This window comes from Balaenoptera physalus, assembly GCF_965194825.1.
Source record: "Balaenoptera physalus genome assembly, chromosome: 5".
Taxonomy (NCBI): Eukaryota; Metazoa; Chordata; class Mammalia; order Artiodactyla; family Balaenopteridae; genus Balaenoptera; species Balaenoptera physalus.
The window spans coordinates 112,611,654-112,631,712 of record NC_138884.1 but is presented as its reverse complement, the minus strand read 5'-3'; the positions used below and the strand labels follow the sequence as shown (position 1 = coordinate 112,631,712).

The following is a 20,059-nucleotide window of genomic DNA, read 5'->3' as shown; positions in this document are numbered from 1 at the left end:
GCATTGAATCTGTAGATTGCTTTGGGTAGGATAGTCATTTTCACAGTGTTGATTCTTCCACTCCAAGAACATGGTATATCACTCCATCTGTTTGCATCATGTTTAATTTCTTTCATCAGTGACTTATAGTTTTCTGCATACAGGTCTTTTGTCTCCTTAGGTAGGTTTACTCCTAGGTATTTTATTCTTTTCATTGCAATGGTAAATGGGAGTGTTTCTTTAATTTCTCTTTCAGATTTTTTGTCATTAATGTATAGGAATGCAAGAGATTTCTGTGCATTAATTTTGTATCCTGCTACTTTACCAAATTCATTGATTAGCTCTAGTAGTTTTCTGGTAGCATCTTTAGGATTCTCTACGTATAGTACCATATAGTGATCTGAAAACAGTGACAGTTTTATTTCTTCTTTTCCAATTTGGATTCCTTTTATTTCTTTTTCTTCTCTGATTGCTGTGGCTAAAACTTCCAAAACTATGTTGAATAATACTGGTGAGAGTAGGCAACCTTGTCTTGTCCCTGATCTTAGAGGAAATGGTTTCAGTTTTTCACCACTGAGAAGGATGTTGGCTCTGGGATTGTCATATATGGCCTTTATTATGTTGAGGTAAGTTCCATCTATGCCTACTTTCTGGAGAGTTTTTATCATAAATCGGTGCTGAATTTTGTTGAAAGCTTTTTCTGCATCTATTGAGATGATCATATGGTTTTTCTCCTTCAATTTGTTAATATGGTGTGTCATCTTGATTGATTTGCATATTTTAAAGAATTCTTGCATTCCTGGGATAAACCCCACTTGATCATGGTGTATGATCCTTTTAATGTGCTGCTGGCCTCTGTTTGCTAGTATTTTGTTGAGGATTTTTGCATCTATGTTCATCAGTGTATTGGCCTGTAGTTTTCTTTTTTTGTAACATCTTTGTCTGGTTTTAGTATCAGGGTGATGGTGGCCTCGTAGAATGAGTTTGGGAGTGCTCCTCCCTCTGCTATATTTTGGAAGAGTTTGAGAAGGATAGGTGTTTTAGCTCTTCTCTAAATGTTTGATAGAATTCGCCTGTGAAGCCATCTGGTCCTGGGCTTTTGTTTGTTGGAAGATTTTTAATCACAGTTTCACTTTCAGTGCTTGTGATTGGTCTGTTCATATTTTCTACTTCTTCCTGGTTGAGTCTCGGAAGGTTGTGCACTTCTAAGAATTTGTCCATTTCTTCCAGGTTGTCCATTTTATTGACATAGAGTTGCTTGTAGTAATCTCTCATGATCCTTTGTATTTCTGCAGTGTCAGTGGTTACTTCTCCTTTTTCATTTCTAGTTCTACTGATTTGAGTCTTCTCTCTTTTTTTCTTGATGAGTCTGGCTAATGGTTTATCAATTTTGTTTATCTTCTCAAGGAACCAGCTTTTAGTTTTATTGATCTTTGCTATCATTTCCTTCATTTCTTTTTCATTTATTTCTGATCTGATCTTTATGATTTCTTTCCTTCTGCTAACTTTGGGGTTTTTTTTTCTTCTTTCTCTAATTGCTTTAGGTGTAAGGTTAGGTTGTTTACCTGAGATTTTTCTTATTTCTTGAGGTAGGATTGTATTGCTGTAAACTTCCCTCTTGGAACTGCTTTTGCTGCCTCCCATAGGTTTTGGGCCATGGTGTTTTCATCGTCATTTGTTTCTAGGTATATTTTGATTTCCTCTTTGATTTCTTCAGTGATCTCTTGGTTATTTAGTAGCATATTGTTTAGCCTCCATGTATTTGTATTTTTTACAGTTTTTTTTCCTGTAACTGATATCTAGTTTCATAGCATTGTGGTCGGAAAAGATACTCAGCTTATTTTTAATTAAGGAAATTCAGAGAGCAACCAGTTATGTGTAACTAGTAAGTGTCACCTCCCCCAGAATAGCTAGACAAGTAAAGCAGCAGGAAAGAGACTAAATGGGTAAAATACAAAACTGCCAGAAAGAGAGACTTCAGTGGCCTCTGTTAGAAAAGGACTTTTAGACGCTTCCATCTTGCCACCCTTTCTCCTGAGCAGGCAGGGTCTTCGAAACCCGACCATCGGTCCAAATCCTGGATCTGCATCGTATTAACTAAGAATAAAAATGACAACAACAGTAATGGCAATGATACCATTATTGGCGTTGGGGGAAGGTAATGAGGGCCTGGAATGTACTTGTTTTGCACACACAGCATACCATTAAGTTTTACATTCCCTAACAAGGGAGGCTTAGGAGTATTCCCCTTCACCAGATTAGAGAAAGGGGCTAAGACAGGGAGGCAGACTGCTGCTGTGTGGCCTCCACTTTGTCCATGCTCCCTGAGTCCACATCCTTGGGTGGTTAGATGCCTTTGACCCTGACTCTGCATCCCGTCATGGGACTCACCTTGGCCAGTGGGACTCTGGCAGATGTGTCCAAGCAGACTTGATAAGCGCTTGCACACTGGGACTTGTTCCTCTTGCTGCTCATTGGAACCCCGAAAACCCCATGGAAGAGGCTGGGTCACCCCATCTGGGGGTGAGAGACCACGTGGGACAGAGATGAGCCAGCCCTTGGGATCCCAAGACCAGCCCACCTGCTGGCAACCAAACATGAGCCTGAGAACATCCAAGGTCATTCAGCCGCTGACTGGCCTGCAGCCAACCTCAGCCATGGGAGAGAGAGCCCAGCAGAGACCAGCAGGGCTGGCCCAGATTAGAATTGCCCCACCAACCCTCAGAACTGTAAGCTCAGCAAAAGAATTATTGCCTTAAGCCATTATGTTTTGGTTTTGTTTTTTAATGCAGCAAAACCTAACTGATGAAGTTAACCTTGGTAAGTGTCAGAATCCAGGCCGGCTTAATCCATAGCCCTCACCCTTAACCACTTTACTGTCTCACATTTCTGAGCCTCAGGGCCCTCACATGTAAAATGACAACAAAACAGCATTCCTCTGAAGTACAGTTGGCTTATAATATTATATTAGCTTCAGGTGTACAATATAGTGATTCAATATTTTTATACATTACAAAATGATCACCACTAAGTCTATTTATGATCTGTCATTATACAAAGTTATTGCAATAGCATTGACTATACCCTCTACGCTGTACATTCCATCCCATGACTTATTTATTTTATAACTGGAAGTTTGTACCTCTTAATTTCTGTCACCTATTTTGCCCAATGCCCCACCCCCTTCCCCTTTGGCAGCCACCCATTTTTCTCTATATCTATGAGTCTATTTCTGTTTTGCTATGTTTGTTCATTTGATTTTTTTTTGCTAGATTTCACATATAAGTGAAAAAATACAGTATTTGTCTTTCTCTGTCTGACTTAATTCACTTAGCATGCTACCCTCTGGCTCACAGGCCATAAAAAACTGTCTACAGGCCAAATTTGTCCCAAGGGAAGTAGTTTACCAAATCCTGTTCTTTTCTAATATAAGCATTAAAATTCATAGCTTTTCCTCTAACTTCATCCAACAAATTTTGATATGCTGTATTTTCATTATCATTCTGTTAAAAAATTTTTTTTTTATTTTTTTTTTATTTTTGGCTGCGTTGGGTCCCCGCCACTGCATGTGGGCTCTCTCTAGCTGGGGCGAGCAGGGGTCACTCCCCATTGCGGCACATGGGCTTCTCACTGCAGTGGCCTCTCTTGTTGCAGAGCATGGGCTCTAGGAGATCGGGCTTCAATAGTTGTGGCACGTGGGCTCAGCAGCTGTGGCTCCCGGGCTCTAGAGCGTAAAGTATTTTTAATTTCCCTTGTAACTTCCTCTTTGGCTCATGTAACACTTAGAGGTGTGTTTTTATTATTTTCCAAATTTAGGGGGGGTTCTTAGATATTGTTTGTGATTTCTAATTTAATTATACTGTGGTCAGAGAATATACTTATATGATTTCAATAAAAGATTTCAATCTTTTCAAACTTATCGAGGATTGTTCTATACCCAGCGTTTGGCCCATCGTGGTGAATAAACCATGGCCGTTGAAAAAATATATATAACAGCCTTTCAGCGTTAGTGGGAGATCAAAGGTGATGAAGTTCAGGAACATGATTGGTCAATTAGAAAATTCTACATGAACACCAGCCAGTATTCTCTCCAGTTAATGTTCTTTGTACAGGCTTCTCCCTTCTACTTGAATAGTGAGAGTTTGAGGTATTACAAAATCCTGAATTATTTCCTGTCAGCAAAGCAATAAAAATAAATGAAGTCTCTTCCTCCCTGACCTCCTATACGGCCTCTTACTCTCATGCTCTCCCTTGTCGTTCCCGTCACTCATAACGCCTGGTGCCCTCAGCTTATAAAAGATGGACAAGGAAGGGAACTAGCCCTTAACGACTTCATACAGGGTTCCAGCAGCATTAGGCAGTGTATGTACACACACACACACACACACACGTCTTCATGTCAGCCTTTTAACAGCCCTCCAAAGTAGCTATTGTTATCTCCATTTTACAGATGAGGAAACTGAGGCTCAGAACCATTCAGTAACTTATCAAAAGTCAGTAATTGGCAAATAGCAGAGCTGGGATCCAATCCCAGGGGTTTCTAATCCTAAAGCTTGGGATCTTTCCACAAAGGCCTGAAAGTAACACTCTACGGATTTGTGTATTTAGAAAGAAAGCAGGGTTGGCTTGTTGGTTTTCACAATATATTTTGAGTCTCCTACTCTCACAGGCCATGGCCAGAATCAGGCCATGTCTCGCCACTTCCACCACCACCATCCTGTCCTACTCATAGCTATCACCCCTGGACGGATGGCCTTCCCACCCCACTCCTGCCCTCCCGCTGCCTTCTCTCTACACAGAAGTAGGAGGAATCTTATTGAATCATAAACCAACTCTTGTCACATTCCTCTCAACCCTCCTCCGACTTCCCATCACACTCAGCACAAATCCGCAGTCCTCACTGTGACCTACAAGGTCCTGTGGGATCTGACTGGCCCCTCTTCAACTCATCTGCATCCACTCTCCCCCTGGCTCACCGAGCTCCACCACACTGGCCTCCTGACTCTTCCTTGAACTTGCCAAGCATGCTTCCGCTTCAGGGTCACTGTCCTCTTCTCTCCACCAGGTACACAGTTCCCACAGTATTCATTTGTTTCTTGCCCTTGGTTCATTCCGGTCTCTGCTCATTTGTTTCCTCCTCCAAGCAGCCTTCCCTGAGTCCTATTTAAAATAGCCCTTGCTATCTTCCTGTGCTGCTTCTTTTCCTCCTAGGGCTTACCATTATCTACCTCATATATCTAATTACCTATCTGTCCACCCACCAGAACGTAAGCTCCAGGTGTAGGGACTGGGGGCTCCTGTTCACCACTGTGTCCCCAGTGTAGACCACAAGGCACAGCATGTTCTCCGTAAATGCTGCTTGGTGAATAAATGAAAGAACGAATGAGGGACTTCCCTGGTGGTCCAGTGGTTAAGACTTCGCCTTTCAATGCAGGGGTGCGGGTTCGATCCCTGGTAGGGGAGCTAAAATCCCACATGCCTCGAGGCCGAAAAACCAAAACGTAAAACAGAAGCAATATTGTAACAAATTCAATAAAGACTTTAAAAATGGTCCACATCAAAAAAAAAGCGTTAAAAAAAAAAACAAAAAAGAATGAATGAGTCAGAGGCCCAGACAGGAAACATAATCCTCATAAAAACTCCCTGGAAACCACCGACAACTTGGAATATGAATTTTATGGTGAGGATGACAAATAGAATGCGTGATGTGCCGAAGACCATCCAGGTCTTTGGAGTTGGTTTGGGTCCGTCCCAGTCAGTGCTTCTCCGTTACAGGAGCATCGTGGGTGGGTGGTCCGTCCCATGGGACTTCCCCACTTCATGCAGGGTTCTTGTGTTCTCGGTCTCTGCCAATTCAATATCAGTAGGGATGCATGTGACAGCCACAAGTACCCCTCCCATTTTGAAACCCCCCCCAGGAATGTGTTACTGCCCCCTCTCCTGCCATGGTGAAGGCTCACCTCCATCCACGCCCATGATGAAGCGTCCCATGATGAGCATTTCAAAGGCTCCTGCTTGGAGAGAACAGGCCATCAGCAACGTGGCGGAAATTGCAAACCCATTGTTGACCAGCAAAGTGTATTTCCTGGAAGAAAAGGAGGGGTTTGATGAGGCTGCCACTGGCCTGTGTATCCCCGGAACAGGATCCAGGTCCCCCCCATCCCCATTGCCAACTTTGGCCATATGACCCTGAGCAAGGCACTTCCTTCCTCTGGGTTCATTACCACGGTTGATTAGGTCACCTCTGAAGGAACTGTGAGCCCTGATATTCTATAAATCTCCCTGTTGCAATATTTTATCTCATCGGTTCTAAGACCTTCATTTAACGTTACAAAGTCAAAATGCGTCTTACAATCCATGAGTCAGATGTCAGGCAGGGAAATGAAAACTACTCTAGTTAGTTTCACAGAGTGAATTAACACAGGGAACTGGTTAAGGTCACTGCTGGGGCTGGCAGGCAATTCAGGCAAACTAAAGGGAGCAAGTCCCTTGTCCCTCCTCTTCTAGTGCCCCTGTGGCAAAGGGCAGGTGAGGCATGCAGGTCTCAGCCCTTGCATCACAGAGCAGAGCACAGAAGGGTACTTTTGGAGCTGGGAGCAATAGCTTGTTAATCAGCACACCTACAGCATCCTATGACTTCAGTCCTAGGAGACCTCCCTTCCTTCCTTCCCTCCCTCCCTTCTTCCTTCCTTCCTTCCCTCCCTCCCTTCTTCCTTCCTTCCTTCCCCCCTCCCTCCCTTCTTCCTTCCTTCCTTCCTTCCTCCCTCCCTCCCTCTCTTCCTCTCTCTCTTTCTTTCTTTCTTTCTTTTGCTCTGCAGTTCATGTAACAATGTTTCTTATACCTAATGGCACCTTCAATTTAATGAACCATAGCATGAAGCATGAGGCTGAGCTAATCCCCTCAAACGAGGTCAGCCAAATTCCTTTGGCAAGACTTACTATTCATTGCTCCTTGTTAGGACCACTACCACTGTTTTATATGAATATATAACATATTCCTAAGACCTCATGGTTGAGAAGCATAACTTGTTTGGAGGCCTGGGGACCTGGGTTCCTGCACCAGCTCTCTCTTTTATGATCTAGGGGACTTCATACTTCGTTGCTCTGTGCTTTCCTTGCCTCACCTGCAAAATGATCTTAATAGCTCACACTAATTGAACTTTTGCTATATGACAGACCCCATTCTAAGCATTTTACATGAGTAGCTCATTTACTGCTCAGAAGGACCCTATGAAGTAGGTACTATTCTTATCTCTGCTCTATAGATAAGTTAACTGGGACACAGATAAATTAGTGACTTGTTTTAGGTCATACAACTAATGAATCAAGTAGCTGGGGAAACAGCCTCTCACAGGATACTTTTTCCCTAAAGACTCAATGATCTAACAGTATTAAACTGTTTTAGAAATTGTAAGAAGCTAGGGCTTGAAAGGGAACTTCGTTATTACTTGTAGGAGTTAGCTCTCTTAACTTCCGGGCCAAAGTTCTTTCTACTATTTTTGATTTATCTCAAGCTGTTCATTTAATTTTTTTCCCTTTCCTACAACTTCTTGGAGAACCCCAAACTTAGTGAATTTTGCAGCTCAATTAGGATGGTATAAAGGCTGCTCATTGCAACTTCTATAACAGCAAATGATTGAAACAACCCAAGTGTCCATTAATAAGGGGCTATTTAAATAAATTATGATACATATATAAAGTGGCATATTATGCAGACATTAAAATAGAGGTAGCCTTCTATATTCTGATATGGAAAAATCTCAAAGATGTATTGTTAAGTGCAAAGAATAAGATACAGAACTTTATGTAGAATATGCAACAACTTATGTGATAAAGTGTGTGTTTGTGTGTGTGTGTGTAGAGATAGGCACAAATCTTGGAAAAGATACACAAAAAGCTGGTAACACTGATTGTCTCCAAGGAGGAGGGAGGAGACAGAAGACAGAAACAAAAACGAAACTTTCGACTTTATATTTAATTGGTCCTTTTGAAAGTTAAGTCACATGAATGTATTAATTATTAAAAAATAAATATGATTTCAAATTAGTCTTTCAAAAGATTAATTTAACTGGACCTTATGATGGCGAAAAAATGTGATTTAGCAGAGACTTAAAACAAAAATTCCAATCTAGAGTAACCTCCCTTATTCTGATGCCTTATTCTGATGCCCTTATTCTGAAGGTCACAGCCTCAGGATTCAATAAAGATAAGTCTGAAGGCACTAATTTCTGTTATTGGTGAAAGCTCAAAGCAGGATGCGAATACCCTGCACCCCATGGCACTGCTCCATGTTCAGGGCCCTACCCCTCAGTCCTCTGAGGAACTACTGTGTCAGCCTTGAGAGGAAAGCGGGGCAATGGTTGGAGGGAGAGGCAGGAAGACCTGGACCCTCCTCACAGAAGCTTTCACTGGGGTTCCACTCATGTATTTAGTGCGTGCTAGACACCGGGTCTACCTCAGGAATATGGGAGTCATCCCCGTCCTCCGCATCATGGGCTTTAGAGCCTCGTGAGGAACACAGACAGCAAATAAATCACACAAGTCAATTACTGACCATCTGTGACTTCTATAAGTAAAGATATAGAAACTATGAGATTGTATAACTCAGAACTGTACCCACCATTTGCCTGTTTGCGCTCGGCTCCCTTCTTTCTCTGCCTGGCTCTGTTTCAGGGGCAACTATCTTTCCCAGGTTCCCTTGCTTCTGGCTTCCTGGGAGGATTGGCCAATGAGAGGCCTGATGTCCGTCTAGAGGGCGGGGAAGGGGAGAAGCAGGGTATTTCCCCCTCTCTGTGCTCCATTCCAGCAGCTCTGTGTCTCCTCCTCTGCCCTAGCCTTCTCTCTGTAGTCCCAGCAACCTGCTCACTAAAGTTTGGCCCTGGCTTTTAAACCCAGGAATGCTGCTTCTCCCTTTTGGACCTTCCATCTCATGGGTGGTAGCAGCTTGTCCGTAAAAAAAAAAAAAAAAAAAGATTTCTCACAACATACCCAAATATTCTCCCTGTAGCTCCACCTCTGGGTCTCAGTTCCCGCCTTGAGGCCACACAGGACAAACCCCTGTTGCTGTAGAGGCTAGTGTAAGGTAAGTTTGTGAAGAGATTGTTGAGAGAGGAGAGGCAGGAGGGGGATGCTGTGGCCAGATTTGGAGGGTTCTTGGATGTTGGACAAAACAATATGTTCTATAATCCGTAGACAATGAGAAATAAAGGGCTTGATTAGGAATCATACTTCAATTCCTATCCCCAGACACTTTGTCCACTGCCCTACTTCAGTTAAACTGGACATTTGATACTAGGATGATATTAATGATATCCATAAAAATAATGCTAGCATTATTTAGTGGTTCTCCAGTCTGGTTGCGCATCAGATTTACCAAGAGCACATACAAATATGAGATTCTTGGGTCCACCTCTAGAGAATTTTAATCCTTGGTGCAGACTCAGTGTGATACCTTTAGTATAGTACTAAGAAAGAACATGGCTTTTATGTAAATTATTTCATCTCATTTCATCTTTAACACCTGTAGTTATCAGTGTTAATGAAATAATCAGTTCACAGAGGAGGAGGTAAGGACTACTTCATCCCCCACCACCAAATTCACCCACCTACCTGCATTGGATGAAACTGCCCCAGTGATGTAAGGTCTATCAGTGTCATTGTGCATCCCTACCCCAGTAAAGGACTTGTTCCCTCTCTTCCCATTCATTCCCATATAAACACACCTAAATATTGTCTCTCTTCTCCTCATCCCTCTGCTCCTTGTCTTGGCTCCCTTTTAGAGTGAAACTCCTTCATGAATGTTGTCTGCTCATCTTCTAGACTTTCCTCACCCCCACTCTGATTAGATGATTTCTACCACTCTATGGAGATTCCCTTTTTGAAGGTCATCAACAACCTCTACCTTGACAAACAACTGCCAATTCTCTGCCTTCCCCTGGTACAACCTCTCAGCAGCATTTGACGTGGTTGACCACACCCTCTTTCTTGAAACACAGTCTTCTCTGGACATCTGTGATTGCACCCTCTCCCATTTTTCTCCCCACCAGCCTCACCTTCTCAGTCTCTAGGCTGGTTTGTCCTCACCTCGCTGAGCCTTGAAACTTGGGGTGCCCAGAGCTCCGGCTCATCTCCTAGTCTCACCTCTCTCTACACTCCCTCCCTGGGTGATCCCATCCAGTTCATCCCTCTAACCGATGACAATTCCCAACTGTATCTCTGGATGCAGACTCTCCTCAAGTCTAGACTTACATATCCAACTGCCTCCTGGACACTTCCACTAGCATATTTAGTAGGTATCTCAAACCAAGCATATTTAAAATAGAATTCTTGAATTCCCACTACTAAATCCCTCCCTGCCCCAAAATGCACGCCAAGTCCCTCTTCCCATAGACTTTTTCATAAAAAAAGCCACTACCTTCCTAGTGGCTTAGGCAAATATCTGGGAATACTACTTACATCTTTTATTTTCTTCATGACCCATATGCAATCCATCACTGAGTCCTATCTATAATACTTCCAAGATATATCCCAAATCAAACCACTTCTCCCATTTACAGCCCCACAATATGGCAGTGGTCCAGACCACCATCATACTACACTCATAAAACTGCAATAGGCTCACACACATTCTTGCCCTGCTGAAGTTCATGGTCCACAGAGCAGCCAAAGTTATCCTCTCACAGCACACACTGACATACTTTTTCTTAAAACCTGCTAGTGGCTTCCCACTGCACTTAGAATAAACTCTTCACCAGGGCCTGTAAAGCCCTGCATGAGATGGCTTTTGCCACATCATCTCATACTCTCACCTTCATGCTCATGAGCCTTCCCATGGTCCCTCAGGTGTGCCAGGCTGCTTCCTAACTCATGGCCCTCATCCTTGGTGCCCCTCTATTCATTGCATGAGTCTTATCTCACTAAAGTCTCAACTCAAATGCAACCTCCTGACACTCTTTGACATGGCTGCTTCCCCCAAATGCAGAGTTCATCCCCCTCCATCCTCTCACACTGTTCTATTTTCTTCACAGTCCCAACACTGTAGAAAATTATCCTCTGTATTTATTTGCTTTATGTTAGTTGTCCATTTTCCCCTACTAGAATGTAAGTGCTATGGGGTCAGCGACTTTGTCTTGCCACTGTAGCCCCAGCAACTACACCAGATCCCGGCATATGCAGGTGTCCCAGATATATTTGCTGCATAAATGAAGGAAATGAATCTAGGAGCCAAGTCATGTGGACCCCAACTCACCCCACATGGCCCAGCTCTGATCTGCCCTGAATCTCACTTTAGCTTCTACGTCTATGGGCTGGAGAGCTGCTGTTCGCCCGAATCCACATCCAATAATGTTCCTGCTTGGACAGCCCAGCCACATACTAATTGAACAACTTTGGGCAGGTTTCTTACTCTCTCTCAGCCTTGATTTACCCCTCTGTAAAATGGATATAATAATGTCTATCTTGTTAGGCTTCTATGAGAATGATTTATGTAAAGTGCTTAGGATGGCACCTGGAACATATTTAGAGCTTCAATTAATTTAAAAAGAAATAAAATAAGCCCATGGTGATAGCTAACATTCACGGAGTTCTTATGATGTACCAGGCACTGTTTTAAGTGTTTTATACTCACGGAAGACCCTAGAAGTCAAGTAATCTTGTTACCCCATTTCTCACATGAAGAAACAGATCTAGAAGTTAAGTACTTGGCCAAGGTCACATGCTATTAAATGGGAGATTTGGCATTCCAGGAACCAGGATACGAAGGCCGCTCACAATGGTGGCTGCCATATTTATTCACAGCCATTCATCTTTCAACAATCATTTATTCATTCAACTGACATTCATTCACTCAGCACATGTTTGAGGGTGGATTGGGTGCTGAGCATCATTCTAGGCTCTGGCACACGGCCACGAACACGGCCAAGTCCCTGCACAAGTAAAAATAAAACATATGTAGCATATCAGACGGTGATAAATGCTGTACAGAAAACGAAAGAAGGGAAGGGAGTGTACTTTTACACAGAGTGGCCAGGGAGGGCTTCCCCAAGAAGGTAACACCTGACCACAGACTTAAAGACAGTGCAGCGTGTGATTTGAAGAAAGAGCAGACGTGAGCCATATGGACACTGGGGTACAGCAATCCTGGCAGAGAAGAGCCAGACGTGGGCTATTTCAGGAACATCAGTGAGGCCAGCATGGCTGGAAGCATTGAAGAACCAGAGAGCAAGCAGTAGAAGGTGAAGGTGGAGGGGAGTGGTAGAGAGCTCATAAGGGGTTTGTATGCCACCAAGAGAGCTTGGGTTTCTACCCTGAGTGAGATAGGCAAGCACTAGAAGATTCTAAGGAGAGAAGTGTCATGGCCTGACCACTTAGCCTTCTGTGTCAACCCTGGGCTGTAGGGGTAAGTGTGGGAGCAGGGAGAACAACTGGGAATATTGCAATAGATCAGGCAAGTGCTAATAGGAATTTGCACCGGGATGGTAGCGGTGGAGGGAGTGAGCCAGTAGCAGTGGAGGGAGTGCCAGATCTTGGTGTGTTTTGAAGCCTGAGCTGCTGGAATTTGTTGATTGTGATATTCTGATTTATAATAACAAAAATATACACAGTCTTCGTCCCTGGTTTCCAGCTCACAGTTCCTGAAACCCGTGGAAATTCCCAAGTGATGAGAGCAATGAGGGCATCTTTTGTTATAATATTTAGTCTCTTGTACTCAGTTCCTGAAATTGCTTCAGAGCCATAAAGATGAAATAGATGTCCTGTTATTCATAACAAGCCCCTTTCCACCACAACTGGGTTTATGTCAATGAGGTGACTTTTGGAAAGGAGCTAAGGGTGGGGGATTGTTGCCAGTGGAGCCAACCATGTGATCAGAAGATTGAGACTTTCAATGCCATCCCCAACCTCCAGAGACAGGGGAGGGGCTGGAGATTGAGTTCAATCACCAATGGCCAATGACCTGAGCAACTGTGCCTATGTAATAAAGCTTCCATAAAAACACAAAAGGACAGGGTTTGAAGAGCTTCCAGGTTGATGAACACGTATAGATTTGGAGAGAGTGGTGCACTCAGAGAAAGCATGGAAGCTCCGTGCCCTTTCCCCATACCTAGCCCTACGCATCTTTTCCACCTGGCTGTTCCTGAACTATATCCTTCCATAATAAACCAGTGATCTACTAAGGAAAATGTTTCTCTGGGTTCTGTGACCTGCTCTAGCAAATTAATCAAACTGGAAGAGGGGGGTCATTGGAACCTCTGACTTATAGCCATTGGGTCAGAAGCACAGCTGACAACCTGGACTTGCAATTAGCATCTGAAGTTGGGGCGGGGGCAGTCTTGTGAGACTAAACCCTTAACCTGAAACCTGAGGCAGGGGGTCGTTGGAACCTCTAATCTATAGCCAGTTGGTCAGAAACACAGGTGACAACCTGGGCTTGTGACGGGCGTCTGAACTGGGGGAGGGGGCAGTCTTGTAGGACTGAGCCCTCAGTCTTGTAATCTGCTGCCATCTCTAGGTAGATGGTGTCAGAATGGAGTTGAATTATAGGACACCCAGCTGGTGTCCGGAGAATTGCTTGATGGTGTGTGGGAACACCCTCCCCCCCACACATGTTGGAAATTGGGGTTCAGAACCCCAAATACTGATGAATTGGATAGAGGTGGAGAGAAATAGAGGAGCCAGTGATGCCTCCCAGGGCTTTGGTCTGAGCCCCTGCACTAGATGTGATGATGTATTTTGTGCTATGCAGGGGATGTTAAAATCACATTCAAGTCTGATTTGAAACATTTGCAAATTGGGCTGCATACCCTCTAAGCAAGTTCATCATATTAATATATTCCTTCCCAAAATAACCCCCAGCATGACAGTATCCCAGTGAGGATAGAAACCTTATTTGCAGATAATTCACAAAGCTGACTCACTCAGGTTCAGAGACGGGGATTTTAATCATTGTGTTTCCATATTTTTCCCAGGCATGACATGCAGCAGAACAAGGGGGGCCAGCACCATGCCGTTTCTGAGAGCAGAACTCCAGCGCCCCCTGGGAACCCCACTGCGGACACCGGCTTCACTGTTTTGAGCTTCTCCAGGGGTGAAGAATCTCCCCAGTGCAGCCCAGATCATCAGCTCTTGGCAGAAGAAGTCAAATTCAAGGAACAGCAATAGGATAATGAGGAGATTGAAGCCCATATCCTTGAGAAATGGCCAAAGGGACTGGGGACACTTAGCCTAGACAAGAGAAAGCTCAGAGAAAGTGTGAGAGCTGCCTTCCACTATGTTACGCTTTAACATGATGCACAGGACCAGGATCAAGTGGTGGAAGATACAGGGAGTGCTATTTCAGTTTGGATTTGGAAAGGTGCAAAGTACTTTTCATTAAGTCCTAGTGAAATGGGGGAAACTCTAGAGATACTGGCTCCTACCACTTACCCTTCCAACAGTTCTTTAGCCTGACCAAGCCTATAAGCCAAGATGGTATCTAGCTTCTACCATCTGTCACCCTCCTCATGTCTGTCCATTTCTTCTTATCCAGTTTGAATTCCAAGGCCCATCATTTTAAACATTCATACACCCTCAACTCCTTGATCCAGTGACCCACCCCCTTCATTCTATGTGTCTGACAAAAGCCCAGCCCTGGTTAGATCTCAGTCTACCTTGCACATGCGTACAAAACTCATCTTGGCTGGGAAAAATACAGAATTATGTTGACTGGTCTCACTTGAAATTCATGACCACTCATCTCCAGCAGACTTTAGGGCCCCCTAGCAACCATTCTAGAGTTTCCTGGTTTGTTCAATCTCCTGGTCTCCTAGGGGACTATTTCTATATCTTCTCTCTCTTTTAATCCCCTTGTCCTGTTTCTCAGCTGATGACCTTGCTTCCTCTTCCACCAAGAAAGCAGAGGAAATCCGAAAAGACCCTCCATATGTTCCTTCCACGTGGACGGACTTACCTGCATCTGCGCCCACACACTCTGCCTTCCGTCCTGTTTCTACAGATGGATTCTCCCCACTACTATCTGAAATCGATTCCTCCAATTACCTACTAGTTCCCCACCCACTCCAACCTGCTCAAGGATATTGCTTCAGTGAGCTTCACCCCTTGCTCCTGACTATCCATTTTCCCCTCTCTGCTGGAACATCTCATTAACATGCTGTTGTACCTCCCATCTTAAGACAAAACACAAACAATTCTCCTGATCCTACGTCTTCCTCCATTTATCACATCATTCTCTCTGTTCCACTTTATAGTAAAACTCCTCAAAGAGTGGTCCACGCTCACTGTCTCCAGTTCTTGTCTCTTTCTCTCTTAAACCCAAGCTAGAGACTCCAGGAGACAAGGAACCTGCATCCCTGAGACCAGATAATGGGGGTGGCTCAGCCAGAGACGGTTTCCGGTCCCTTATGCTCCCCTGTCCTCATTCCTCTCCTAAATCACAGATGAGCCATATGCCTCAGCCAGGATCAATCCCATTGCTGGACCTGCTGGATGACCAGGACCACCTGACTCCAAGGACCCCCAGCTCCACCCAAACTTCCGTCCAAGTCACCCATCTGGGCCCCTTTCTTTGGATCCCATCCCAGCCTTAGACATTGAGCTCAGCCTCCTCTTCCTCTGGGACAGCCACCATCAGAGACAAAAAACGAGGCATCAGGATGCAGTTTCCATCCACACCACATGATGGGAAGAGTGCAGCCTTGTGGTCTAACAGACCTGTGTCTGAATCAGGTCAACCCCATTCTTTGTGACCTTGGGCAAGTTGCTGGGCCTCTCAGGGCCTCTGGTTTACAATAATACAGAGAGTTGTAAGAAGTAAATGATGTACCATATGTCAAGGACTGGTCTATAGCTGGAGGTGAATAAATGGTAGCCAACTTCTTTAATTTTTGCTCCTTTTCTCCCCTACAGAGTTACTATTCAAGCTGAGACTCAATTCAACTTTTACACTCATAATGATGAGTTACTATTCAAGCTGAGACTCAATTCAACTTTTACACTCATAATGATGAAAAAAGGAATTGGCAGCTGCTTGGGGTATGACAACCAAAGCCCTTGGATCAATCTCTCTCTGCATCCTAGGACTCTTCCATCACTTAGAAATTTAGTACTTTTCAAATACATTTTCTCTTTTGCTTTCCTTCTGTTTTGTTTTGCTGCCATGTTATTGAGGATGGTAAAAGCCACTTTGATCACCTTCATTTCACACGCAGGAAAAGTGCTGGCTGAGAGGTGAGAGGTGGCAAAGTCCCACATCACACAATTGGCAAGTTGGGGAGTCAGGACTTGCTGGTCCATGACATCCGATTCCAGTGTTCCTTTTCCTGTACCAGCTGCCTGGCTTCAGAGCTTTCTTCTGGGGCAGGCTTGGGGCATAAGTGCCCACGGCCAGATATAAGGTAGGTATGTGTCACAGGCAATAGTGTCTGGGGCCAGGGGTGACTCCATCTACTGGAATAGGCAAGAGGACTTGGGGCCACAGGCTTAGCAACAGTGCCTTGGAGACCCTGGCCAGTGGTGCCAGTCTGGGGGCCAGCTGGTCACTTATCCGTCGTCAAATAGTCAAGGATGTTCCAAGACCATTGCCAGCAGGACACTAATTATGATCTCCTTGGCAAGTGGAAAGATCACGGTGCCGTGGCTGACGTGTGTTGGTTCCTACCTGAGCTCAGGCACTGTGTGAGCTGGCTGAGTCTGGCCAGATGCTCTGACCTTGCTCAGTTCCCATTCTCCATCGATAGACCCCACGGAGTCGAAAGAATTAAACAAGAGGGAGTGTGTGAGTGCCTGAAACATTGGGGGACCTCAGAAAACGGCAGCCCTGACTCCATTCCACGATCGTTGTACCTCCCGTGTACTGAGTTCTCATTGGCTACTGCCCTGGAAGTGCCCTTGGGGACACAGAGAATGTTGGCAGCTCCTCTACCTCACTGGGGTACCACAGGCTTTTATGAGCATCACATGATGTTTTCAGCTGGCCTCCTGCCCCAGCCTATGGAAAGGCTGCTCTGAACCCCATCGGTTCTAATTTGGGGATGTGAGGCTGAGTGTAAAGGAGTGGGCAGCACCATTATTAACACTGTTTTTGTAGCCCCAAGGCCGGGGGCGATTTCCTGGGGTCTGATGAATCTCTTTGCTAATTCAGGTCAGTGCAATACGGAGATTTGTGGAGTCCCTACTATGTATGGGTGTCAAGGTGATGATGAGTAAATAATATGGTAGATAATAATAGCTTCTCTTTATTGAGCTACTGCTAATGGGCCATTCCCCCTTCATTAATTTTCTTTAGCCCTTACAGCATCCCCTGCAGGGCAGCAACTATTGACTCCATTTTATAGGTGACGGAACTGAGGTTCAAATACATTAAATGACTTGGCCAAGCCCACACAGCCAGGACGTAGAAGACTCATGATTCAAGTTCACACACGATTGCTCTAGAGACTACTCTTTCCATTAACACCTCAATGTCCCCCAGGAAGTTGCCATGAGAAACGACATAGAGAAAATGTTTGGGGGGAATTTACTGATAACTCAATCTTATACGAGAGAAGGCCTCACGTAAAAAATGAATGAGGAATGAAGCTCAGAGGTAAATTGGATCTGAGTAGAGGGGGCGAGGATTGGGAATTTCAACATGAAATTGATACTCACTGCAGCCCTGTTTGTAATGGAAAGGATGTGAAATAACCTGAATGTCTCTCAATAGGGAACTGGTTAAATAAGTTATCATCCAGTCATACAACGGAAGACTGTCTAAGCAACTGATTTTTAAAAAGCAGATCTATCGGTACTTAATGTGGAACAATCTCTAAGACACTGTGCTGACTCTTCTCCATTTGCTCCTGTAAATGGATCCCTCCCCTCTCTTCCTGCTCTGCTCTGTGCCCTGGGAGCTGGTCCTCCTGAACTGCACCAACAAGACTCCTGAGTTTTCAGGCTTCCACTTGGGTTTGACCAATGAGGGGCACCAGCAGCAGACTGGGGGGCAGGAGGAGAGAGGAGCCAGGGTATCTCTTCCTAGCTCCTCCCTGTTTGGACAGTAGGGTTCTGCCATAGCCTGGCGCCTCTACAACCTCAGCGGCTGCCTGTCAGCCCATCGCCCATGGATTCACTTCTCCTCGGCCTCCGGTACCCTATTTCCGCTCCTTGCCCTTCTGGCGTTAAAACTTCTCCAGTTGGACTGAATGGAACTCTGTTGCCTGCTGGGATCCTGACTCTGATACAGGCATATTTATGAACATCACAGAAGGGATCCCCAGACAGAGATGGCCCCCACTTACCTCCCAAGAACCTTTCCGATCAACTTCACCAGGAACGTCCCCACGAGTCCACCAATGGCGAAGATGGACACGGTCACAGACCAGAGCAGAGTCAGAGTATCCAGGTCTATCCGACGTCCATGCCTCCTCTCCCACGACTCATTGTAAAAGGTCTTGATGTACTGAAAACAAACAACAAACCATGTTATTCCTCCGTCCCATTCTGCCGTCCTCGAAGCCAGCCAGTTTGTAAACAAAACAGCTTTTATGGAGCACTGTCTTCATGCCAGGTACTTTGTTAAGCTCTCTTTGAGCTTTATTTTGTTGAATCCTTCTAACACATTTTGTGGATGGGCCCTATTTTTACATCCTTTTGCAGATAGGGAAACTGAGGCTCAGAGAGACAAAGTGACTTGCTCAGCTAAGTGGCAAATCTGGGAGTCAAACTCAGGTCTGACTCTGAACTTAGGGGAACCGCACAGCAGAATCACCTCAGGAATGTGTTTAAAATGTACGTACCTAACATAAGAGAAAATATTTACCACCTAGCTAGGTAAAGATTCAAGACACACAAAAACACCAACCATAAAAGAGAAACAAAATGCTCATTTGGATTTACAAACTTTTTTCAGTATTTTTATGTTTAGAACATACTTTTGTAAGATATACCTTGTATTTATACAATGTACTGTTGTGTAATTAAGAATTTGGCTGGCCTTTCTGGAACCCAGCAGGACCCTATGGGACCTTCCCGGGACAGACCCCGCCCCCAGAGCCTCTGCTGTAGCCCTCTCTGAAGGACCTAGATAACAGTGTCAGATGCACATTTCCTGAGTTGTTTTACAGATGCTAAAATCCCTACCAAATGGAAGACGTTAACGACTTGATGACCATGAGCACGTAGCCCCAAACCTACAGGTGCCAAACTGGCACAAAAACAGAAATATAGATCAATGGAATAGGATAGAAAGCCCAGAGATAAATCCACGCACATATGGTCACCTTATCTTTGATAAAGGAGGCAAGAATATACAGTGGAGAAAAGACAGCCTCTTCAATAAGTGGTGCTGAGAAAACTGGACAGGTACATGTAAAAAAATGAAATTAGAACACTCCCTAACACCATACACAAAAATAAACTCAAAATGGATTAAAGACCTAAATGTAAGGTCAGACACTATCAAACTCTTAGAGGAAAACATAGGCAGAACACTCTATGACATAAATCACAGCAAGATCCTTTTTGACCCACCTCCTAGAGAAATGGAAATAAAAACACAAATAAACAAATGGGACCTAATGAAACTTAAAAGCTTTTGCACAGTAAAGGAAACCACAAACAAGACAAAAAGGCAACCCTCAGAATGGGAGAAAATATTTGCAAATGAAGCAACTGACAAAGGATTAATCTCTAAAATTTACAAGCAGCTCATGCAGCTCAATATCAAAAAAACAAACAACCCAATCCAAAAATGGGCAGAAGACCTAAATAGACATTTCTCCAAAGAAGATATACAGATTGCCAACAAACACATGAAAGAATGCTCAACATCATTAATTATTAGAGAAATGTAAATCAAAACTACAATGAGATATCATCTCACACCGGTTAGAATGGCCATCATCAAAAAATCTAGAAACAATGAATGCTGGAGAGGGTGTGGAGAAAAGGGAACACTCTTGCACTGTTGGTGGGAATGTAAATTGATACAGCCACTATGGAGGACAGTATGGAGGTTCCTTAAAAAACTAAAAATAGAACTACCATACGACCCAGCAATCCCACTACTGGGCATATACCCTGAGAAAACCATAATTCAAAAAGAGTCATG

At 44.2% G+C, this 20,059-nt stretch overlaps 1 protein-coding gene across 1 annotated transcript in view; it reads right to left on the bottom strand.

Moving 5' to 3' along the window:
- The window catches only part of LOC309660904 (solute carrier family 2, facilitated glucose transporter member 9-like), a 50,437-nt gene that overhangs the window by 16,688 nt on the left and 13,690 nt on the right, over positions 1–20,059 (bottom strand). The window contains exons 3-4 of the mRNA XM_082462029.1: positions 18,249–18,409; positions 5,940–6,064 (exon numbers count right to left, since the gene is read on the bottom strand). Of these exons, the coding sequence (XP_082318155.1) occupies positions 5,940–6,064; positions 18,249–18,409 (286 nt within the window). The remainder of the gene's footprint in view (positions 1–5,939; positions 6,065–18,248; positions 18,410–20,059) is intronic.